Source organism: Phascolarctos cinereus, unplaced genomic scaffold (assembly GCF_003287225.1).
Source record: "Phascolarctos cinereus isolate Bilbo 61053 unplaced genomic scaffold, phaCin_HiC Scaffold_4;HRSCAF=312, whole genome shotgun sequence".
Classification (NCBI taxonomy): domain Eukaryota; kingdom Metazoa; phylum Chordata; class Mammalia; order Diprotodontia; family Phascolarctidae; genus Phascolarctos; species Phascolarctos cinereus.
This window is the reverse complement of record NW_027555847.1, coordinates 85,285,365-85,310,382: the sequence shown is the minus strand read 5'-3', so window position 1 is coordinate 85,310,382 and position 25,018 is coordinate 85,285,365. Positions and strand designations below refer to the sequence as shown.

Genomic DNA, 25,018 nt, shown 5'->3' with positions numbered 1-25,018 from the left:
ACTGCGTGCCAGGCACTATGCTAAGCACTGAGGAGACAAAGGCAAACAAAAGCATTGTCCCTGCCTTTAAGAAGCTTACAGTCTAATGGAGCTCACATTTCTGCCCTTCTTCCACATACTCTACACAACTCACATCAAAGCAGAACTGAAGTGGCTCAAAAGAAAGTTTGTGAGATGCGCAAATTTAGAGAACGCACCCCAAATGTTCACATGGACTATTTGTGCCCAACCTAGGATAGAGCATTCTGAGTTTGTACTGGTCCAATCAGCCACAGTCGGACGCACTGTGGCTTGATTCCACCATAATGGCATCATTTTGGTCCTCTTTGAGAATGAAAGACAGCAAGCAACATCTAAAAATGGCTGACTTCACCCTGAAAGTGATCTGGCCCTTCTGAAAATTCTCCTAGAGCATTTTATCTGGACTTCCCCTTTACCCTACTACACCTTACCTTGTATCACCTTTATCTGTATACGTGCTTTTCCTCTCCCCCAAGAGGAGTGTAAGCTCTCTGAAGGGAGAGAGTGGGTACCATTAGGAGCATCAGCCCCTCCGCTGATGCAGATTGCAACACCTCTCTCTACAGATTCATGAGTTGCTATTGCTGAAAGAATTTGTCACCTGGGGACTCAAGATGCAGAATGAGATATACATTTTTAGACAGGGCTACTGAAGAAATTTACTTTGTTTGACTATGCATATTCATTACAAGGGTTACATTTCTCTGCCTCTGTGTTTGTTACTCTATATCTGTTTCTCTCTCTTTCTGACTCTCTCATTCCAAAGAAGGAGAGAGGTGGGAAGGAGAGAAAACACATGCTTGTTAACTGAAAAAAAATTTTTTTTTAAAGATTTATTACGTATTTGCCAGTCTTTATCTGGTGATGAGTCTTTCCCCATGAACTTAAGTAGATCTTGACAGTAGACACACACAGTCTTTCTCCAGGTCCACATGAAGCTTTTACACTGTAGGCAGTCTCTGAGAACCCAAAGTTACCTTCATCCTACACTGGGCCAATACCAAATGCTCTTCTACCTCTTGTGTTCCAATTAGTTAACAATCTATTCAGATGATCAGGTGATTTAGGAAGTTCGTCTTTTTAATATAATTGTGTCAATTATTTTCCTAATGTTAAACTATCTTTGCATCCTTGGTATAAATTGGCATTGGTCATGATGATTGATTTCTTGGATGAATCACAGTAGTCTGATAGAATGTTATTTAATATTTTTAAATTGATATTAATTAATGATATCTGTCTATAATTTTCCCTCGATGTTATCATTCTCTGGTTTAGATATTAGGACTACATTTGTCTCATAAAAGGGCGCCCTCTTTCTCAATTTGAGAGAATAATTTGTGTACTATTATTGGTACTAATTGTTCTTTAAAACTCTGACAGAATTCATTAATCCACCAACACTAGGAGTTGTTGTTCCCCCTCTGGTAGTTCTTTTACGGTTAGTTATATTTTCTTTTCTGAGATTTAATTATTTAAGATCTCAATTTTGCTTTCTGTTTGGACATTTTATATTTTTGAAGGTATTCTATTTCTTTCATGTTCTCAATTTGGTAGCATATAACTGTGTATAGTAGGCTCTGGTAATTATTTTTATTTCTTCTATTTTGTTGTGATTTCCCTTTGTTCACTATATTGTTTGATTTGACTTTCTGCCTTCCTCTTTTTAATCAGATTTGATAAGGCCCATCAATTCTGTCAGCCTTTAAAAAAAAACCTAGCTTTTCGCATTATTTATCATTTCTATAGGCTTTTAGGGGGTATTTCCAGTTGACTTCCCTAACTTTAATATCTCTTTTTTTGTGCTTCTTGTAGTTATGTTTATTTGTCAGCTTTTTAATTTTTTAAAATTCATAATCAGTTCACTAAGCGTTTCTTTTTCTGTTTTGTTAATGTATGTTTGCAGGGATATGATTTTTTCCAAGAGCTGCTTTATCTCCACTCCAGAAATTGTGGTATGTTGTTTCATCATTATAATTTTCTTTAATATAATTATTGTTTCTGTGACTTGTTCTTTGATTCACTCATTATTTAGGATTTTATTGTTAGGTCTCCATTTGAGTCTGTGTCTTTGCACCCTAGTTCATGCTTTCATTTCTTCTCCCTTGGACTATAGTTATGTCCAGATCCATTGATCCACCTGCCTCTCATCTCTTCCCCTCTAATCCATCCTGAAAGATTAGCCTTCTTTGGAGCCCAGCTTTGATGACGCTGTTTTGTTCAGACACTTTTAATGGCTCCCCTTTGCCTACAGGATTCAAGGTGCTTCACCCAACCTTCCCAGCCTTATCTCCCACTGCTCCCTTTCATGTCTGTAATCACTATCGCCCACTTTGAGAGCAGGGGAATGGAACGCTCCCACTTGGTGCTTTCTCTCCAATGCTTAACCCTAGAAAGGCCAAGGTCATCCACTGCATCCAAGTCCATCGCCAGTTGTCTTGACTTTTGTCCTGCCACTGGATTTTAATGACGCTGGAAGAGAGAGGGAGGGTGATGACTTGGTGCAACTCTGTCTCACTTAAATCCAATAAACAACCAAGTCAAGATATCACCCCACTGATGTCAAGGGTCTTCATTGAGAATGAAGGATCAGGGGCAGCTAGGTGGTGCAGTGGATAGAGCACCAGCCCTGAAGTTAGAGGACCTGAGTTCAAATTCAGCCTCAGACCAAACACTAGCTGTGTGACCTTCAGCAAGTCACTTAACCCCAATTGCCTAAAAAAAGAGAGAGAGAGAGAATGAAAGATCAGTAACAATAACAACACCTGACCACAACCTCAGGGAATCCCCTCCCTCTCCCACTATAACCTAAACATTGCTGCCCTAAGAATATCTGTCTCTTTAGGCCTTTCTCTCTCTCTTTTTCTTCGTCAGTTCTAGACAAATCATGATTAAAAAAAGAGGGGTTTTATCAATTTCAGTTCAATTTAATAAACATTTAGTATTTATTTATTAAATGTTGTGTGCTTTGCCCAATAGCAGAAAGAAAACACATTTGGATAGATTACCTTCTCTTCATTCATTGATCTTACAGTCTAGGTGGGGATAAAATATAACTTCACATAAATATCGCACATGATATTATGTGACAAGTGCATTAGAGAGGTATAGGTAAAGTCTTTCATAGGGCATGAGGAGGAAAGTCATTATCAATAAAAGGATCTGGCCTTTGTGGAGTAGATGGCATTTGAGGACAACCTGGGTGGAGTGTTCGGGAGGAATGTTGTATGGATACAAACAACAGAACTTGATGACTGATTTATGGGGAAGAGTGACAATTGGTGTTGTAGTAGGGCAACTGTAGAATACATGCAAACACAGGTGTCCTGGAAGAACATCAGATCTAGAAACAATCTTAGAGATCTTCTTGTCCAAGGACCTCAATGAAACTTTAAATAACTTCAAAACAATAACACAAGAGATGTGTATGATACAGAAAACATTGGACCCCAAGTCAAGAGAATTGGGTTCAAGTCTTAGCTCTGATGCTTCCTAGCTATGTGACCTTGGCCAAGTCCCTTAAACTTTCTGGGCCTTTTGTTCTTCCTCTGGAAAATGAGGGATAATACTAATACTCAAAGGATTTTTATGAGGGGGAAAAAAAGGGGCAGGGTTGTAAACATTCACTATAGAAATGGAAGCCATTGGCATTTTGTTGATGCTACAGAGCACTGAAAATGGAGTCAGGAAGACCTGATTACAAATCCTGCTTCAGAGACTAACTGCGTCACCCTGGGCAAGTCATGTGTCCTCTGCCTCAGTTTCCTCACCTGTAAAACAGGAATAATAATTGCACCTGCCTCTCAGGGTTGTTGTGAGGATAAAATGAGGTGATTTTGTAAAGTACTCTGCAAACCTGAAAGAGCTATAGCTAGCTATTATTAAATATTTATTAATATTTATTATTAATATTGTTAATAGCTAGCTCTTATTATTCTAGGACATTATAAGATTAAGTCTTAAAGGATGGAAATTTAGTTGGTAGAGATGCTCATCACATGGAGGCCAAAGGAAGTGAAGGCTTCGTGGTGTAGGCCAGAGATGGAGGCAGGTGGTGAAAAGCTTGTCCCTCTGTGCTGCGTGATTCTGGGGCAAGTCATTAGCCTCTCTAAGACTCCCTGTCCTCACCTATAAAATGAGACGGATTACAGCATCACAGATATTGAGCTGGGAGGGGCCTCAAAGTCCACTTAGTCGAACTCTCTACAGATGAGGCCAGGGAGGCCTAAAGAGGCTAGTGACTTGCCCAAGGACACAGAGAGAGCAAGTTAGTAGAACCCCGGTGCAACTAACCATGTGACTCTAAGGCTCCTTCCACCTCTATAGCTGTGAGCTTATGAACTCTCTTTAACTCATTTGTTACTATTATTATTTTTTTAAATACAGTCACGCCTACTTGGTCTCACCCAGGTTCCTCAAATCCTAGGCAGAAGCAAATTTAGATTTCAGAGGAACCTCAGTTTCACATGAGCCCTGCAGGACTTACCTTGGGGGAAGGGACAGGAGAATGCGACAATGAAGAGGTGTGGTCTCCCTCGATCTTGAGCTCCTGAAGACCCCCTTGACCTCAGTCCCCAGGCCCCAGGTCATTCTCCTCCACACCCCCTCCCAAACTCCCCCTTGCAGCTGAGTGGTTCTCATATGCAGTCCCTGCGCCAGCTGGACCTCGCTCCGGATCTGTGATAGAGCGCCGTTGCGCAAAGAGTTCCTAAGAAGCGGCCACCAAGGGCTATTTGGTTTAAAATTAACTACTTCTTTGCACTGGCCGCTCAGCCCGGAGCCCGCCCGGCCCCAAAAGGCTGGGCCCCAGTTCTTGGAATTGAGCCTCTTCGTGTGAAGAGAACTGAGAGAAGGAGGTCAATTCCCTGGAAAACCAATCTCTGGGAGAAGGGAGATGGAGAGGACTGATATTAAACGTCTGAGTTTATTTAGCTCCCAGCTCCTGAGAATCCCCACCCCTAAGAAGCTCTAGCGCTCAGTGTTTTCCCCGCCCCTCCGCCCCTGCCCAGATCTCCCGGGAAACTCGCCTTTATTTTCCCGGAGAAGTTGGCTCATGGACCCAGGAAGTGCCTGCTTGGGCTGAGATCGGGCACTTTCTACAGCCTAGCGCTTTAGTACCTGCCCCCCTTCCTATCCCCTCAAATCAAACCCGAAAAACTTCCCTCTTCTCTTTATTTCCTGCGACTTTCCTGTTCAGAACCAGTCGTCCTTAGGATGAGCCACATCGGCAGGAAATGTGCTGGGGGGAGAAGGCTAGGGAGAACCCTAGTGAAGGTCATGAAGAGGGCTAGAGCTCAGTCTGCGACTAAGGCTAGGGCACATTCTGGAACTGGGGGAATAGAGTGAATCTTACTACACGCACCAGGGATCAAGCGTGTGATCTAAGCATCATTTTTTGAGTAAACCATATCTCAGACGAATGAGGCTCCATTCTGTTTTATATAGATCCCCAGAGACCTTTCAATTCTCCTTTCATCACCCTTTAACAACTCTCTCTCCCAGGACGATTTGCCTGTATGTAACTTTAAAACTGTCTTCTGCACATGACTGAAGTCTTTGTTCTCTTGTCTAAGTAGGAGAGAACAACAAAGTAACCACTTTTTAAGGGCCATTACCTACAACTGTACTTTCCCCATTAGTTCTCCTTGGCTTGGGAAAAGACATGAACCAAAACAGGGAGAGTCAAAACAGAGAAAGAAAACTATAGATCAATATCCCTGATGACTGTCAACACAAAAATCCTAAGTAAAATATCAACAAAGAGGCAATGTATCAAAAACATTAGTCACTGTGACCAGGTTGGATTTATACTCCAAATGTAGATTTGATTGAATATTGGGAAAACTATAAACAGAATTGTAAATGCAAAAGAATCCTATATATTCCTTAATATGGTAAATATTTTCTATCTAAAACTGTCAGCCTTAGATATAATAGAAATAAACTAGAAGCCTTTCCAGTAAGATCAGGCTTAAAGCAAAGATGTCCATTATTGCCACTATTGTTTGATACAATGCTAGAAATGCTAGCAGTAATAAGAAGACAAGAAAAGGAAATTAAAGGAATAAGCAAAAGGCAAAGAGAAAATAAAATAATAATTTATTTTTGTAAATAATGTGGTTTATTTAGAGAACACTAGAAACTTCAGCAAGTTGCAGACTATAAGATAAATCCACATAAATCTTCAGCATTTCTGGAAGTTTGCCTATGAAAATACACCCAGGAACTATATAACTATTACAATGAAACATTTTATGAAAATAAGACAGGTCTAAATAATTGGAGAAATATTAATTGCTCATAGGTAGACTAAGCCTATATAATAAAAATGACATTATTTAAATTATTATTCCAGAGAACTGATAATAAAGCATATAGATAAGTGATGGACTCAATATGTAGAATGAGAAATGCATTTTTGGACATGGCCAATGCAGGAATCTGTTTTGTTTGACATTGCACATTTGTTACAAGGATTTTTTTTTCTTCTGTGTGTGTGTGCCTGCATACACATGTAGGGAGAGGCAAGGAAGTAAGAAAATAAGGGCTTATTTGAAAAAAAAAAGTTCAAAAAAAAAGATTTTAATTTAAATAAATCCCTTTAAAAGAAGAAAGACAGGGACCAATTCCCTTAGCAGATACCAGGAACCAGGGTGGGTTTCCATTCACCCACCACTAGCTTTATTCTTAGGAAGAAGGGGAAAAAAACGGATGTGAAATCTGAGGAAACAGAAAGAGGAGGGAGGAAGAGGAGAGAAGGTGGAGGTCATATTACTCCTTAGAACACTCTTTAAGGGGAATAATTGCATTACATAAAACTTCAGATCTGGAAAGGCCACAGCAGCAACTTCTAAGAAAAATGGTTGTCAAGCCCAGGATAGGAAATAAAATTCAGGAAGTGGTAGCAGTGGTCCAGTCCAGGCTAAGAGTTATTACTCTATCAGAGGCTGTCAGCCCTTTTATTATCATGCCTAGTAATGCCTCTCAGGGTATTCCCTCAGGCATCTAGACTGGACTGGCCCTAGCCTGGTATCCTCTGCCCCCTCAAGGGAATACCATGCAGAATGAGCTGGTCATCTCCCACTTGAATGGGCCCTTTGGTGAAGTGCTAGGATTGGGAAGAGAAATGCGTACAGAGGCAAACTGTCTTTGGTCTGGGTCTGGTCTGTGCTGAAGAATGAGGCTTTAACTGACTGTATATCTTATATCTAGAACAGGGTCTATCACATATCATAGTCACCTAGCCATCAGCATGGGCAAATTCTTTCATCTCTCTGGGCCTCATTTTCTCATCAGTTAAAAAAAAAAAGTGGATGAATTATATTATCTCTAATGTCCTTTCCAGCTCTGACATTCTATGAATCTGAGTAGAGAAGTCAGATCATTACATTCATATAAAGAGATGATATGGGATAGTGCAGATGACACCAGCCTGAGATTTAGTAGACTGGAGTCCTAGATCAGCCTCTGCTACTAACTCATTATGTGACTTTGGGCAAGTCATTGAGACCTATTCCAGACCTCAGTTTCCCAATGAGTACAATTATTGTCCCTAAGAAATCTTCTGGGTCTAAAATTCTTTGAACAGGGGGTTACCTCCCAGGAATTTGGAGTCATCTCTGCCCTGAGACAATTTTCTAGCTATTATGAGTAGTGGCAGAAAGAACTCCAGATTCAATGTCAAGAGAAAGAGGGCTCTGGTCCCATCTCTACCTCCAACTAACTGTGTGACCAGGAAAGAGTTATTTCCTCTCTAAGCCTTAGTACCTTTGTCACGAATCAAAATGAAACTAATTAATCTCCCTGTTTATGGCATAGGCTGAGGAGTAAAAGAGTAAAGGGATGCAAAAGTTCTTTCAAAATGCTATAAATTCAAGATACGGAAAACCACCTGAAGAGATAGCCTGAGCCTTAATTCAAACCCCTCTCACCTTTGCTCTTGGATTCCAGGGTATTTGAAAAGGTTGCCTTGGCAACAATCCTAGTCTTGAGGTCAAGAGCCATAAGCATGAGACTTAACAGCTGAGTGACCCTGGGCAAGTCATTTTACTTTTACAGATCTCAGTTCTGTCCTTTATAATTTACATATTTATAAATTTATAATTTATAATTTGGGGCTAGGCATCGTTACCTGCTTCACAGGGCTGTTGGGAGACAGAAGTTTGATAAACTATAAAGCACCTTCAGAAACGTAAAGGTCTCCAAGATAAGAGGAGATTATGCTTGTTACACTCCCTGATACAGAAATGGATAAAAAAAAAAAACCTTTCGGGAGAGAGAGCTTGGATGTATGTATACTGCTCCCTGATAGAGGGAGAACTGAGCCACACCCATCACCATGGGGTTAACATCCTGTGCCAATGACTGATTTCAGACAAAACTTGAAGCTATTAAAACTGGTAAAACAGGTTAATGAATGCCACTGTAGAGGTTGCTGGGTCCCTGGATGGGGGCTAAGTACTTTTTTTTTTTTTAACAAATATGATCTCATTTGATTCTCACAAAACCCCTGGGAGGTAGATGTTAATCTTATCCTCATTATACAGCTGAGGAAACTGAGGCAAACAGAGATTAATTGACTTGTCTAGGATCTCACAATTAGTTAGTGTATGAAGCTAGGTTTGAACTCCAAGCTTAGTGTCCTCTCCACTTCGACACCACCTACCTGCCTCTTAGATATCAACAATCAAAGACCATCAGAATTAGAAGAGCCTGTAGAACATAGAACATCAGAGCTGGTCCTAGAGACTGTAAGACCCAATCTCATCATTTTACAGAGGAGAGAAGTGAGGCCCAACACCTCTAAATCCCATTAGAGATCCCTCCAAGAGTCTCAGCTCTAAAACATTTAAGGCCCCTTCCGGCTCCAGGTTACTTCTAGCTCTAAATCCTATGAACTCACTGATAGCCCTAGGGAGAGATGGAGAAAGGGATGAATTTCAGGGAGACAGGAATCTGGTATGAAAAGCATTCACCACATGAGGATGAAGAGTATTTTCTGCTTTGTTTTGTTTTGTTTTGTTTTGTTTTGTTTTATCCAGCAGGTCCCTTAGTGCTGTTCTTTCTAACACTTGTAGGGGCCATGGCGTTTCAGGAATGGCTGAACAAGTTATGGAAAGTAATGAAGAGAATGGTTTCAGAGAGGCTTGAGAAAACTTGTATGAACTAATGCAGGGTGAAATGAGTAGAATCAGGAGAACAATGTATGTGATAATAACACTATTATAGAGACAAATGTATTTGAAAGACTTCAAGGAAAAGACCATTCATAATTGCAGAGGATTCATAGTGAAATATGCTGCCAGCCTTCTTGTGGAGAGGTGATGGAATCAGAGTGCAGATTGAGACAGATTCTTTTCTTGTTGTTGTTTTGGGTATGGACAATGTGGGAATTTGTTTTGCTTGACTATACATAATGTTTGTAACAGGGTTCTTGTTTTTCTTTCCTTAATGGAGGTGAAGGGGAAGTAGGAGGGAGAGAATGTGGCTCTTTGTAAAAATAAAATTAAGTTGAATTTTAAAATAAAACAAACAAAAAACCCGTAAGGATCAAGGGCCTTCCATTACCTACTGAGTGCCTCAGAACTGGTGCAGAGGAACAGCAGCAGTTTCCTCTAAGGAGCAGAAGGGTTACCCAGAGATACCTGCTGAGCATTAGATACAGAGGATCACAGAACCACAAGCCCTCTCAGTAGTCACATTGTGATTGGAGGAAGGGTGGCTATTAATGGCTCGAATCAGGACCATGAATGATACAGCACTGGGCTTGGCATTTGTGGGACTAAACAAGATCACTTCTTGTTTAAAACGTCCCCCATTCTCTCACCATTGTTCTCGCATTTATTAGTTTATGAGTTACTTCCTTCATTCATACCCTCATCCCACCCTATCTGGACCATTGCAACAGCGCAGTGGTCTTTAATTGCCAAATCTAATAGACTTTTCTCAAACCCCACCCTCCGTGACATCTCTGCTCCATTTGATGTTGTTGACAACCTTCTCTTCCTGGATATTCTCTCCTCTCTGGGTTTGCATGACACTGCTCTCTTAGCTACCCTCATACCTGTTGAAGCACTCTTCTCATTCTCCTTTACTGGGTCTCTATCCATGCCACACCTACTAACTGTTGGTGCACCAGACAGCTCTGTCCTAGGTCCTCTGCTATTTCCAATCTAAACTATATACTTGGTGTTCTCATCAGCTCCCACAGAGTCAATAGTCATATCTATACAGATGATTCCCACATCCATATATCCAGCCCTAACCTTCCTAGTGAAGTCTAGTCTCATATTACCAACTACCTATTGGATATTTTGAACTGAGTATCTCTTGAGTTTTAAACTGTAACATTTTAAAACTGAACTTTCTGGACTTCCCACATAATCTCCTTTGCCACTTAAAGCTCTTTAGAACCTGAGACCTCCTTTTCTTTACCATCTTCTTACACATTATGATTCCCTTCCATGCACTCTGTGGTCCAGTCATCCTAGTTTTCCAGCTGGTCCTCACAAATGCCTCTGCGCTAGCTATGGTCCCCAGCACTGGAATGCTCACCCTCTTCACCTCTGCTTCTTAGAATCCCTGGCTCCCCTTGAGAGAGGCCAGATGCCATCTTCTGCGGGATGTCCATTTCAATCTCCCCTGGCCTTAGACCTTCCCTCTACTCTGTATGTATCTGTTTAGAATGTGAGCTTCCTGTGGGGCAGGGCTTATCTTAGTGTTTTTCTTTTTATTTCTTGAGCTTAGTATAGTACCTTGGCACATAGAAAGTCTATAGTAAAAGTTAATGACTAGAGGCATCTAGGTGGCATAGTGGATAGAGCACCAGCCCTGGTGTCAGGAGGGCCTGAGTTCAAGTCCGGCCTTAGACTCATAACACTCACTCACTGTGTGACTCTGGGTAAGTCACTTAACCCCAATTGCCTCCCCCCCAAAAAGTTAATGACTAATGGGGGACTTCTTACCTTTAGTGTCTCCCCTTCCAATTTATGCTGAGCCCTCTACCAGTTATCTTCCTAATGAATAGGTCACTCTTCTCAAAACCCTTCATAGCTCCCTATTACCTACAGAATAAAATCCATATTCCTCAATCTGGCTTTTGAAGACCCTCCATAAACTGACTTCAACCTCCCTTTGCAATTTTATCTCTCACTTTACTTTTATCTCTTTTACTTTTTTATTTTTATTTTATTTATTTACTTTTATTTTATCTCTTCCCTTTACTTATTTTATATTATGGCCAGATCAGATGACACCAAATTCTGGAAACATTTCCTGCCTCACGTCTTTGTTCGTGCTGTTGCCTGCTCTTTGAAAACCCCCTTCTCCCTCCCATCCCCGTTGGTTGAAATCATACTCACCCTTTAAGCCCTGATCAAATGCTGTTCCCTCAAGCAGAGGGTAAATGGCCTACTCTACAGAACTCTTAGTTTGTATTTCTTTTGGCCCTGATCCCACCAGTCCTTGTATTGTAATTACATAGATGTGAATCTTATTCTCCCTACTAGATTGTGAGCCGCCTAAAGGCAGGATCTACATCTGAAACATTTGTTTTCTCTACAGACTGGGGCTCCACACATAGGAGAATTCCACAGCTAGAAGAAGCCTCAGAGATCAGCTGATATGGGAATAAGTTCTATGACATCCTTGGCAGGTGTTTAATTAGTCTGTGCGTGAATAACTCCCATGATGGGGACCTCATTAACTTACAAAGTAGCCCACTCCATTACTGGAGCTTTAACTATTAGAAAATGGGTGGAAAATATTAGAAAATTCAGTGGAAATCTGCCTCCCTAAAACGCTTACCCTTTGATCCATATCCTGCCCTCCTTGGACATATAGAACAAGTTTGTTTTCAGTTCCACACAAAAACCCTTCAGATAGAGGTTACATCATACCTCCACCCTTCTTTTCATCAGGTTAAATATTCCCAAATCCTCTGAATGATCCTGATATGAATAGCTTTCTAGTCCCCAACCCCAACCCCAATCTGGATTAGAGTAGAAAAGGACACCACTACAACAGTGATTTTATTATAATAATAATTATTATTTTTAAAAAGTTTCTTTGTAAATCAGATTTACAATTCTCTCTGTGTAACTAAGCTAAATCACCTTCCCAGGGTCCCTAAGGAAAGGGAAATGAGGTTAAAGTCATAGGTGAACTATTCAAATACACCCACCCCCTGCTGCATACCTGCCTCCCACCCCCTGAAAGCCCCTGCCCCTCCATCAACCTGTTCATCAAGGTGTAAGAAGACAGCTTGCCACTCCAGCCTCAGGGGCCTTGGGAGAGGACCAGGGCACTTTGTGGGAGTGTGCAAAATTTCTTCTGAGATTCAGATGGCAGGGCCAGAATGGAAGCAGGCCCTCAGCCTTAACTGAATTCAGATCTGCGGAGGTAAGGGCCTTCTATCTCCCTAGGGAAAGACACCTTTCAGAAGGCTAGGGAGACAGGGAGCTGGCGCTCAAGGTGGGGGAGGAGCTTCGTTTACTGGCACTGATTTGGTTAGACTTCATGTAAGAAGGATTTTGCCACATCAGGAGAAAACAAGTAAGAATTAGATCTCGGGACACTTTGGAGAGCCCTGAAGATCAGAGGAGCAGAACCTGAAACAGGCTGAGGCCAGCTTGCTGAATCTAGGCCCTGCTCTGGTATTATTGAACCACAAACAAACAAACAAAAAGAATAAATAAATAAATACTGAAAAACAGTTGGGTCACTTTCGGCCTCAGGCCAAAAGGCCCCTCCACTTCTCTCCTGTGGCCTCCCATTCTTCCCTCTTTCCCAGACTTTACTGATGGGTATGAAAGCCACGGGATACCAGGACTGGCAATTTCCATGGAAGGAGAAGGATAGATGGCAAGGGAACAAAAGAGAATTTCTGCTGCCTCTTTCCTGATGAGAAACGTTTGTTGGCAAGCTTGGCCAGTCCGGTAATGTTCTCTGGGGGTGGGTGGTGTGTGGTAAGCAGGCTTGACTGCCTGTCTTTGGAGAAGGCTGAGCATAAGTGGTGAGCTTCTCTGTTCTGGCCTGTTGCCCAAGGCAGAGAAGGAGCCAAGACCATATGGTTCAGGTAGTTGGCACATATGTAATTAAGTCAGAGGGGAATCCTAGTCTGAGTTTGGGATGGTCCCACATCCTGGCACAGCAGAAGAGGAATATGACTCCACTCCCTAACATCTCCCTGATGTGGCCAGGAAAATAAATAGAGGCAGGAGTCTAGTCCTATGGCCATGGTCTGGCCCCCAGGAAATTCAGGCATAATGACTCTCATCCTGGTCTTGGGTCCCCAGGTCTGCAGACACAGACCAAGCACCTTGCTCCCCAGCGATGGGCAGAAATTAGGGGAGGAGAGGGAAAGGGGCATTCCCAATCCCCAAAAGGTAGTTACCATAATCCACACCTGTTGGAATTGTGAGGTCCGTGTCTTGTTGGATAGGGTTTCTGTAAAAGGACAAATGATGAGGTGGCCTCCTGGTCTTCCCAGGTCTGCCAAGATAGAAGAACACCAAGCTCTGTCTCAGAGCTGGAAAGGGTATTGCCTGAGATAGTCCCCTATCCGCTTAGGCAGGGGCAGTTGGTCAACCTCAGCAGTGAGCCTGTTGATGGCGAGCCGGCACAAATGCTGTAGGCTTGGGGCGCTGCTCTTCCGGACAAAGGGCTGGATGAGTTTTAGGTGGACAGCAGCCACTGCTGCCGTGGTGGGAACCGTGTCCTTGTGGCTGGGCAGGAGCGAGGCAGGGGGAGGGTAGGGGGTGTCGTTCTTGCCGTCAGTTGTGCAAGAGGTGACATAATGCTGGATGAGGCTGACCACATCCGGGAAGGCCAAAATCCGTGGCTTGGACAGACAGTTTGAATCCAGCCGGAACTTGCTGTCAGCATACTCTATGCGAACGTTGGTGGGGCCCCTGTTGGTCTTGACGGAGAGTGTGAACAGATAGCTGGGGTGGGTGCTGTCCCGTACCAAGAAGGTACCCTCAGGCATCTTCTGAAGGTGCTGCTTGGCCTCGCCTGCTGTGAGAGATCCCCAGTACCAACCTGGTGGCCAAGAGCAGAGAGAACCAAGGCTGGTGATTTTAAATACTACTCATGTAGTTACCCACTGGCCCACTCCCACTGGGAGAGAAAAGGACCATCCCAGGGAAGCAGCAAAGATTCCATTCTCATTCATAGGGAGGGGAAAGGGGCATTGTTGTCATTGTTAATAGCTCACATTTCTAAATACTAAATACTCTAAAGCTTTTAAAGTGTTTTTCCCATAACAAGCCTATAAGGTAGCATTTCCAGAGCAGATAGACAAGAGAGAGAACATTTGGAATATTGGGATATTTCTAGTGCGATGTATGGAAAGATAAAGGACATCCTCCCAGGATATCCTCTTTCTGTACCTGCATTAGATCAGGGCCTTGCTGGGGCCTGGGGCCATGTCACTCCCTTCTGACTTGGAGGTCCCTGAGGGTAGGGAAGTTTTTAGCCCTCTCATAGGAGTTTCCCTAGACAGGAACTGTTTCAGTGTCCTCCTCCCTCTGTCTCTGTCCCTCAGGCCAGGCATATTCCCAGACTGGGCTCTCAATAAATGAGAGCCTGATGCTCATGTCTTTAGGGAGAGGATCACTCACCAGATTCCCGCAGGTAGGTGAACGTCTTGGCAATGCACAACAAGTCTTCCTCGGGGTCACGAACTTGATGCAATTCATTCTCCATTAGGGCTGGAGCCTCCTCCTCCTCTTGGAAGGAGGTCACAGACAGGGGTTGCATGACTGGCTCTGGTAATTCAGCTAGCCCAGGTACCGTCAACCCACCAAGCCTCTCTTCTTCCAGTAAAGGACGGGGTCTGAAAGGAAGGATGCTCTGTTGTGAATGGAAGGTTCCATGGACTGCCTTCTCTGGCTCCCTTCCCTCTCCTCAGTAATCACATGTGCAACCTCCATCATACACTCACCAACACTTTGGTTGTCCACCACTCTCTCCTCTAATGCCTCTAAATATAAGAATCTAAGCGTGCCACCTAGGGTTTGTGGTGCCCTTGAACACACACACACACACACACACACACACACACACACACACACACACACACCCCTTCAAAAAAATTCATAGCCCCCAGCAGCTAACAACTATGTTAACACAAAGCTCTTTACTCCATGTATTGTTCCATTTGAGCCTCACAACTCTATGAGATAGGTACCATAGGTATTATTTTAACCATTACACTGAAGAAGAAATGGAGACTCAGATGGATTAAGTGACTCACCCAGTGTTGCAAAGCTAGTAAGTGTCAGAAGTGGGATCTGAACCTAGGTCCCTTCACTCCCAAGTCCAACACTCTATCTGCCATATCAGAGGACCTTTCATAAAACCATTACCTGTCCTGACTTCCTCACAGGGTTGTTGGGAGAAAAACTAAGACAATGGTTATGAATATGCTTTTCAAAAGAAATGCCTTCTAAATTTTCAAAGTCAGGCCTCAGGACAGTTCCAGGCCTCAGGGAACAAGCCCTGGCAACCAAGAAGAGAGGTGTGAGCAGCCCTGACTGGGAGAATGAGCTGAGGTGACCAACTGTTAGTATCACCTCAGTGTCCCTAGTTTAGCTTACTCCAGATGCTGTGCCTTCCCCACATGACAGATAGTCCCAGGTAATGTGGCTCAGTGAGGAACGGGACACCTGGGTAGCCTGCCTGCCTTGGTCTCAGTCCTCACTGTGTGAGTGAGAACAAAAAAGGAATTCAACACAGTTGGAGAAGGGCTGGGAAAGGAGGTAGGAAGAAGGAGGCATCTCAAAGTCCTGGAAAGAACACTGGTTCTTAAACGATCAATGCAATGACCCAGCCATCGTTCCAGAGTACCGATGATGAAACGTGCTACCTTTGGATGATGGACTCAAGACGCATACATTTTTGGACATGACCAATGTGGAAATTTATTTTGCTTGACTATGCATACTATTAGGATTTTCTGTTTTTCCTGTTCTTTTTAAGGGAGTGTGGTGGATAGGAGGGAAAAAAATGCTTATTAAGAGTGAAGGAATAAGTGTTTAAATAGCATCTACTATGTACCAACCACTATGCTAAGCACTTTTGCAAATCTCCCCTGGGAGGGAGGTGATATATTACCCCCATTTTACAGTTGAGGAAACTAAGGCAAACAGAAGTTAAGCAATTTGCCCAGGAATCACACAGCTAGTAAGTATCTGAGGTCGGATTTGAACTTGGCCCTTCCTGACTCTAGGCACAGTACTCTATTCACTGTGCCATCTGCTGCCTCTAACTACAAAAATTAATTAATTAAGTTTTGAAAAGATCATTGGTTTGGGAGTCAAGAAGCCTGGGTTCTATTCTTGGCACTGTCACTGCTTTTTCTGTGACATTAGGCAAATCCCTCTGTGGGTTTCAAGGCCTGCCTCTGTAAAATAAGGGTCCTGTTTTCTAAAAAACCTTCAGTTCTGACATTGTAGGATTCTATGAGGAAAGGGAAGGAGTAAATTCACAGCTCACATTTCTATGGCATCTTAAGCTTTTTGATGTGCTCTCTCTCTCTCTACACACACACACACACACACACACACACACACACACACACACACACACACACACACACACACACACGTATATATTAGCTCATTTGATCCTCAAACAAACTTGCTGGGCGTCGGACAGGGATGTAGGTGTATTTTCCATGCCAATTTTATAGCAGAAGAAAACTCTGGCCCAGGGAGTTCAAGTCACTTGCTTGTAATTACAAAGCATGTATCTGAAATAGGATTTGAACCCAGTCTTTCCTGATTCCACCTCTTTCTACTACTCCATATTGGCTATCCGGCAAAGATGTAGGATGAGGAAGAAGAATGAAAGTAGGAGAGAAGAATAAAAAGGAGAAGGATGAGAAGCAGCACTGGAATTCTGAGTGATGGCTTTATATGGAGTGGAGGGAGAAGAAGGGGAAGATTAGACCCAGAAAGAAGGGTTTTCTGGAAATCATCTGGAGATGAGATATGACCTTGGGACAGGCTTAATTATCCTTTTGCTCATTAATCCCCTTCCCTGTAATGCTGTGGTAACAGACATGCACACACATACATAGAAATACACACCTTTAGGTCTTTTCTGTCTTACAGCTTCTCCCATTATTCCTGTTATGCTGGGCTTTGGGGGCAGGGGCCCTGCCAGCCACATACCTTCCAAGAAGCTGACATTCTAATGGGGGAAGGCCTTCCAGAGGTACACCCACCTACGGGCATGTCCATGTGTATCCCCGGGATCCCCCACTCCACCATGGACCTACTGTGCATTTCTATAGGCTCTCATTATATGTGGTCACATGTTTGCACTGGAGTGTTAGGAGTCTGCAAACGTGTAGATCTATAAGTATGCCTATACATGCATATGTAGGTGTAACCACACCCATGTGTTATACGTTTAATAGTCTTGTCATGCTGGCTAGTGGTATAGGCCCGGGAGCATCAGCCTTGTGTAATGGGAAGAGCATTAGTTTGAGAGTGAGAAGGCCTAGGCTCTAATCCTACCTTAGACACTTAGGTGTGACCTTGGACAAATGACTCCTTTTCTCTGGGCTTCAGTTCCTCCCCTCCCCCACATAAAATGTCAGGGTTATACTAGAGTCATATGTTCCCAAAGTGGGTGATACCATCCCCTGGGGAGCACTGGAATGATGGGAGGGCGGTAGTAGTTTGAAATGATGAAAATTTTTTTAACAAAACCATTAGAGGGTTAAAGAAAGTAGATTCCCATGGGGGCAGGGAGTGATTTTTTTTTTTAAAGGGGGAGGTAGGCCAGAACCTCTAGACTAGATGATCTCTAAGGGACCTTCTATCTCTAAGTCCTATGACCTTTGCATAGCTGCTGATTGATGCTGTGAGCCTAATGATGGGATGTCCGGCCATGTGCTTGGCTCCTGGAAAGGAATGGAATTGGGCTTGGAAAGTTGGGGGTGGGGGAGGATGGATTAGAAGAATTTTGTTGTTGCTACAGTTCAAAGGTAGACAGATGTCTTCAGAATGAGTAGGCAGGAAAATGGGAAACTGGTTCCCCTCCAATGCAGCTCTTGCCCCAGCAGGACAAGGAGCCCAAAGAGGAGCTCAAAGCTCAAAGGAAGCCAGGTTACCAGCCTACCCTAGAGCCAATCTGTGCCTCCTGCCAAGCATGAAACATGGAACAAAGTACACGAAGGTCTGAGGCCCAGCAAGCCAAGCAGACTACGCAGGGGCCAAGGAAGACTAGGGGAGAAGGACAGAGGCCTAGATGGTTCACAGGGACTGGGGGAAGAACTGGAAGTTGTTCCAGGGCTAGGTTTAGGGCGGGGACTTTCTCAGAAGAATAGGGAGAAGGGTTAGGGGGTCTAATAAGTAAAGAAAGGCGGGGGGCCATTAAGGTAAGAGGAAATGGTCGTGGTGGCTAAAATCTCTGCTGTCTACCATCAGCATCACTTGGCTACCCCTAATGTTAAGAAGTGGTGAGGATGAAGGGAGATAGAAAGAGAGGAAAAGAGGGACAGATGGAGGAAGGGGGGAAGAGAAGTCAAGATGGAGAAAGGAAGGAAGGAAAGAAGAAAAGAAAAATAAGTGGGAGAAAAGGAAGGAAGAAGACAGGAGAGAGGAAAGGAAGATAGGAGGGAAGGAAAAGATAGAATGAGAGAAGAAAATGAAGAAAAGAAGGGAGAAGAAAAATAGAGAAACAGAAGAAAAATCCTTTCCTCTATCTATTTCTTTTCTTACTTAAGGGGCAGAAAAGATAGCAGCCAATAATCCCCAAAACTCCAGCCATCACTGCCTTCCTTGGACTTCTGCTGAACTCTTTCCCTGGCCAGGAAGGAGAGGGCAGTACAAAAGGAAGGGCAGCCTGCTAGATGTTGGGATGAGGAAGGATAGGAAGGAGACCTGAGCATCAAAAGCCAGGTAACAAACAGACCAATAAATCTGGGGGGTTTGGTTTTACAATCTCCAAATTTGCTCTTCTTTCCTTTCTCAGTTAGTCCTAAGTTTAAAAAGAAAAATGCTGGAAAGGGACGGAGAAAGTGGGCAAAGGAAGGGAAACACAGTTTGGGAAAAGGTAAAGAAAGTCTTGGCTTTTGAGTGATAGGAAATAGCAAGTCTAATGACCCTTTCCCTCCTTCCGGAGAAAAGTCAGGCTGAGAACAGAGAGAAGTCCCACTGGCTTTCCTTCTTCTGGGCTCATTATGACTAATTACCCCAAAGAGATAAGAGCTAGGGTGATATATTAAATTTTGAGAGTCTCCCAAGGAGGACCTGAGAAGGCCTAGATGGTCAACAGCTGGAAAGGACCTTAAAAAAGCATCTGGTCCTACTCCCTCCTCTAGGACAGATGGGTAAACTAAGGCTCAAAGACAGGCAGAGCCTTGCCTAAGTTCACTCAGTGAGAACTGTAGGGTCTTGATTACCAGATCAGGCAGGGCACCTTCCACTACTCCATGGCCCCCAGCACTAACAACATTAGTTGAGAGGTTTCCCACCAGACTAGGGCACCGTCTCAGATGGAAAGAAATAGGGTAAGGGGGTTCTTAAGGGCGCAGGAAACAGGAAGGTCACGTCCCATCTCTTCTCTCTAGGTGGGACTTTCCTAAGTATCTTTTACATCTACCTAGGATAGTTTTCTGGAGTGTTTTCACCTCTGCCTTTCCCTTTTCGGTCTCGGCCTTTCTCAGAAAGCAGCCTCTCCAAGTCCTAGAAAAGTCTCTACCACCACATGCATTGGGTCAAGGGGAGCCGACAGCATTTGTTTGCTAGCCATACCTTACCCACCTCCATTCTCCATAATCACCCTGTCTGGGAGCAAGATCCTTGGAGCAAACAGCCCCTCAGGCCAATCTGTATTTGCTGGAAGGGACGGGTGACCCGAGAGCCTTCAAACCTACAGACACCATTTGGGACTTCCCCGAGCGCTGACAAACGTGGGGGACGGGGAAGGAGATGGATATAGAAGAAAGAAGGGAATAGCGGGTACACACACGGACGGGACGGGGGGTGTCTCTTACCCTTGGATGCAGAAGATCATGTCCCGGCGGGGCTTCAGGGAGGCCAGCCGCGGTCTCCCCCCCGAGTCCTTTTTCTCGCTCCCTCTTGTGTCCTGGTCCGGTGCGAGGGATGTATGGCGGAAAGAGAGGCTGTTCCTGTGGCGCTCAGGGAATAACCCGGGAAAATGTTAGCCGCGTCTCCAGGCTTCGGGCTCACTCACTCGAACTTCAGCCAGGCGTCCACAGGGCTTGGGGCTTAAGTAGGGGCTCAGGGCTCACCGGGGCTCCTGGTTCGGTGGCCTCCTCCCTAAAGCCGGCTCTAAGAAAAGGACTAGGGTGCTAAGGGTTCCTGCAGCCAGCCGCGAGAAGCTCTGAGAAGGGCTGTCTGATCTCCTTCCCAAAAAACTCAGGCGTCCGGCCCAGGCCAGAGACTCAGCACCGCCAGTCAGACAGCCAGTCTAGGAAGAAGACAGCGGGAGGATTCCCGAGCCCAGAAAACACAACCTTCACCGTGGCTGCCACTTGCTGTAATGAGCTGAGGGGAAGCAAAGAGAATGAGTGAGGGCGGGGAGAGGCGAGGGAGGGGGAGGAAGGGGGAGGGGGAAACGCACCACTGACTAATCTTTTGTTTGCCTCTTTTAATCTATTCCAGGAAGCAGTGGATTCCGGGAATTATATTGTATTCACATCACTGTTCCGACCCGATAGAGAGAGAGAGAGAAGAGAGAGAGAGAGAGAGAGAGAGAGAGAGAGAGAGACAGAGAGAGAGAGACAGAGAGAGAGAGAGAGACAGAGAGACAGAGACAGAGACAGAGAGAGACAGAGAGAGAGACAGACAGAGAGAGACAGAGAGAGAGACAGAGAGAGAGAGAGAGAGAGAGAGAGAGAGAGAGAGAGAGAGAGAGAGAGAGAGAGAGAGAGAGAGAGAGAGAGACTTTGTTGTATAAATAGAGTCCCTGTGGACAGGGAGACCCACGATGGCAGGCTGTTGAGCTGTCCCCGGGGACTATGGCTCCACAGTGAAGGGCAGGATCCGCAGAGGACCTTGTTGAGTGCGCACTGTCTGAGAGCGAGAGGAGAGGGAGGGAAGGAGTAAGGCAAACAGAACGTCAAGGAAAGAGTTGGTCTATTCCCCGGGACCCAGTTGCTAAAGCGATTGGAGCACTTCAGGCTGAGCTCTAGGCTGGGCTGCGAGTGGAGTCCTTGGCCTGCAGTTAACCAGAGTCGGTGAAAGGAAATACCTTTGATAGATTTCCAAGAACTTTCCAGGAAAACAGGGCTGGGCTAGGGAGGCCATCCAATGGAAGAGCAGAGAGGCTGGGCCAGGCGAGTAAACCGACCAATGGCAGCGCCCTGAGGCTGGCTGTAAGCCCAGGAATTAGGTCCCCCCCCCTTTTCCCTCCCTGCTCCCCGCCCCAGGAGAGAGAGGGGAAAAAGAGGGAGAGACGAAAGGAAAAGAGCCAAGGGGGGGAAAAGGATAGAAAGTGAGAGGAGAGAAAGGGACAGAGAGAAAACAGAGGGAGAGGGAGGCAAGAAGAGGACGGGAGAGAAAAAGAGCAAGAGGAGGACCGAAGGTTAGGTCTAGGATTGGTTTAGACCTGCCTAATGGTGCTGATTTGTTCTGACAGCTCCTGTTTGTCGGCGGGTAGATTATCTCTCCTCTGGATCATTCTTTCTTCCCACTTCTCATTCCATCCCTGTGCTGAGGTACCCTGCTAAGCACTATCAGTCCTTGTTGAGTTCAGAGAAGGCAAATCCGCCACCATAAACCCGGAGGAATGAAGTGGGAGAGACCACTGTTGGTGAACCTGGCAGGAAGAATCCTATCACAAAACCAAGCAGAAGTAAGTTCTCCATAGTTACGGTTATCTGTGTTGCTACTCAACTCAGTGCAGAAAACTGAGATTGCTTAACTGCCTGGAAATACAACGGGAGCAATGAGGAGGTATACATATACATACTTAGCCTTTTCAAGAGTTTGAAGGTAGAGGGAGAACCCAAATGCGTTGAGATGGTTCCTCAGTGACCCAGCTCTCTAGAAGTAATGCCTGTGCAAGTCAGGCCAGGAATCCTCTGGCCTAGGGCTCCTCTGGGACAGGGCTGAAGATTGGGTCCAAAATGAAAAACTCACTCCTCCTCTCCCCCACCTCCTTTCTCCCACCGACCCACTGGCAAGAGGACTGGAAGGCACAAATTGATTTAAGGTCTTTTTTCTAATAGATTCCAGATCTTTTGCAGGATCTGTTGGTGCCAGTGACACATGCATTTAAATTTATAGAAAGAATTGTATATGAGTTCATATTTATATACCGTGTCCCTTGCATACCTTTTGTTTTCATTCAATATCTTATAGGGCAGGAATCCCTAGGAGACTGCCTGACATAGAAGAAAAAGCACACTGGATTAGGGTAGAAATTTAGCACTGCTAAATTAAAAATCTGCTGGCTATGTGACTTTAGGCAAGTCATTTCCCTTCCTCTGCTCTCAATTTCCTCATTGGTAAAATGAATGGGTTGGATTAAAATCTCTCCCAGCTCTAAACACTCTGATGCTATTTGACAGGTGAAGAAAATAAAACTGAGAACACGTGCAACTTACCCAAATTCACATTTAAAAGTAGAGTTACAGTGCCACCAGACCTAGAAGGCAGCTAGTGACACAGTGGAGAGACCCCTGGGCCTGAAATTAGGAAGAACTGAGTTCAAATGTGACCTCAGACACTTACTAGCTGGGTGATCCTGGGCAAGTCACTGTACCTCTGTTTGCCTCAGTTTCCTCATCAGTAAAATGGGGATAATAATAGCACCTACCTCCCAGGGTTGCTGTAAAGATCAAATGAGACATTTGTAAAGGGCTTAACACAATGTCTGACACATAGTAGGAGCTGTTTAAACTGTTTATTCCCTCCCCACTCCCCCTTACCTCAAGTCAGCTCAATGGAAAGAAGGTCCTCAGGAGGTCATGTACTCCATTGATTTATTTGACGGAAAGGGATAATGAGTTCAAAAAAGACTGACTCGTGCAAAGTCACAAACTGAATAACTAACCCAGCTGAAATGCAAACCAGGGCCTCTACCTGGAAAGCCAGTACTCTTCCATTGTACCATGCTATCTAGGTGCTATAATGGTTAGAGACCTAGGTCTAGAGTCAGGAAAACTTGGGTTCAAATCTAACCCCAGATACCTACTGGCCATGTGACCCTGGGCAAGTCACTTAACCTTATTTGTCTCAGTTTCCTCATCTGTAAAATGAGCTGGAGAAAGAAATAGCAAACCACTCTAGTATCTTTGCCAAGAAAACCCCAAATGGGGTCATGAAGAATCAGACACAAATGAAAATGACCAATCAACAACATCTACTGTGTGCCAGGTACTGTGTGTGTGCTAGGCATTAGAGCTATGAAGAAACGAGTAGAATGGTCCCCACTCTTAAGGAGCTTTTGTTCTGAAGCAGGGGCAGTGTATCAAGGAAACATGTACACAGATAAATAAGTTCCAATTATATACAAAAAAATACAAGATTGTTTTCCCCCTCTCATCTTTAGTTCCAATCTCTATCTATAGGTTTCCTTTTAAAAAAAAAGTCCATATTTCCCTCATTCTTTTAAAAAAAACAAAACCACAAAACCCTCACGCCTGATCTTACCATACCTGGCTGGCTAGTCAACTTCTACAGGATATTACAAAAGTCTTCATGCCATTTTACACTTTTAAAGCTCTTTCATGGCTAACTTCCTTGAGAAAACCATTTGCAACCTACATGCAGTTTCTCCATTTTTTCTCCTCTCTCTCTTCTAGAATCTCTGCACTTTGTCTTCCAGCCTTATTATTCAATAGAAACTGACCACTCCCAAGTTACCGATCTCTTCATTTCCAAGTTGAACACCCTCCTCTCAGTATTCATCCTTCCTGACCTCTATTCTCTCCTCTTGAATACAATCTTCTCCAGGCTTTTGTGATGCTATTCACTACCGTCTGACCACTCCTCAGTCATCTTTGCTTGTTTTTAATCCATGGAGTATCTACTGTGTGCATCCCTCAAGGCTCCATCCTGGCCCCCCTTTCATTTTTGATCTATATAATCTCACTCGGTGATCTGATCACCTCCCACGAGTTCAATGATCACCTCTAAGAAGATGACTCCCAGATCTGTATACACGGCCCTAGTCTCTTTCCTCAGCTACATCATCTATTGCCTATTGGACATCTCCAATTGTATGTCCTGTAGGCAGGCATCTCAACCTCAACATGTCCAAAACAGAATTCACTATCTTTCCCCCTAACCATCCCCCCACCCAAGTTGGTGTCAACTTTAATTCCTCTGTCAGTCATCCCCTGTATTAAATCCATTGCCAAATCTTGTTTATCTTCACATCTCTCACACATATCTCTTCTCTCTATTCACACTGCCACTACTCTAGTATAGTATCTCCTCTTGCCTTGATTATCAAAATAACATTTCGACTAGTCTCCCTTACTAAGTCTTTTTCTACTCCGATTCATCCTCTGTTCAGCTGCTAAGATGATTTTTCTAAATTATAGATATATAGGGCAGCTAGATGGTGCAGTGGATAGAGCTCTGGCCTTGGTGTCAGGAGGACCTGAGTTCAAATTTGACCTCAAACACTTGGCACTTGCTAGCTGTGTGACCTTGGGCAAGTCACTTAACCCTGATTGCCTCAGCAAAAAATTAAAATTAAAAATAAAATATAGATATGACCATATGTCACTGCCCTGCTCATTGATCTTCAGTAGCCCCCTATTATCTCAAAGATCAATAAAATAAATAACATTCTCTGGAATTTGAAGCCCCTTATAACCTGGCTACTTCCTACCTTTCTAGTCTTCTTACACTTTATTCTTGTCCACAAACTCTATAATCCAGTGGTATTGACCTACTTGCAACTCCTTACATATTCCATCTACTCTTTCCATGCCTCTACGTTGACTGTCTTCCAGGCCTAGAATGCTCTCATTTTCCCCTCTTGACTTTGTTGGCTTCCTCCA

General features: G+C 44.1%; 1 protein-coding gene and 1 long non-coding RNA gene across 2 annotated transcripts; both read right to left on the bottom strand.

The window, feature by feature from the left end:
- Positions 1 to 654: 654 nt before the first annotated feature.
- LOC144456770 (uncharacterized) lies at positions 655 to 4,962 on the bottom strand. The gene is made up of 2 exons (XR_013485865.1): positions 4,508 to 4,962; positions 655 to 2,736 (listed from the first exon to the last, which is right to left on the bottom strand). It is a non-coding gene; the product is annotated as an uncharacterized LOC144456770 (long non-coding RNA).
- Positions 4,963 to 12,045: 7,083 nt separating this feature from the next.
- Positions 12,046 to 20,726, bottom strand: CISH (cytokine inducible SH2 containing protein). Its single transcript, XM_020999071.2, has 3 exons — positions 20,033 to 20,726; positions 14,643 to 14,857; positions 12,046 to 14,061 (listed from the first exon to the last, which is right to left on the bottom strand). The coding sequence occupies exons 1-3, from the start codon at positions 20,050 to 20,052 to the stop codon at positions 13,544 to 13,546; spliced, it is 753 nt and encodes a 250-aa protein (XP_020854730.1). The 5' UTR covers positions 20,053 to 20,726; the 3' UTR covers positions 12,046 to 13,543.
- Between the last annotated feature and the right edge of the window lie 4,292 nt (positions 20,727 to 25,018).

Excerpts from the sequence above, each read along its gene's own strand:
- CISH (XM_020999071.2), bottom strand. The coding sequence starts at position 20,052 with ATGATCTTCTGCATCCAAGG. Across the intron at positions 14,858-20,032 it reads ATGATCTTCTGCATCCAAGG|ACCCCGTCCTTTACTGGAAG; the intron begins GTAAGAGACACC and ends CCTTCCTTTCAG. Across the intron at positions 14,062-14,642 it reads CACCTACCTGCGGGAATCTG|GTTGGTACTGGGGATCTCTC; the intron begins GTGAGTGATCCT and ends CTTGGCCACCAG.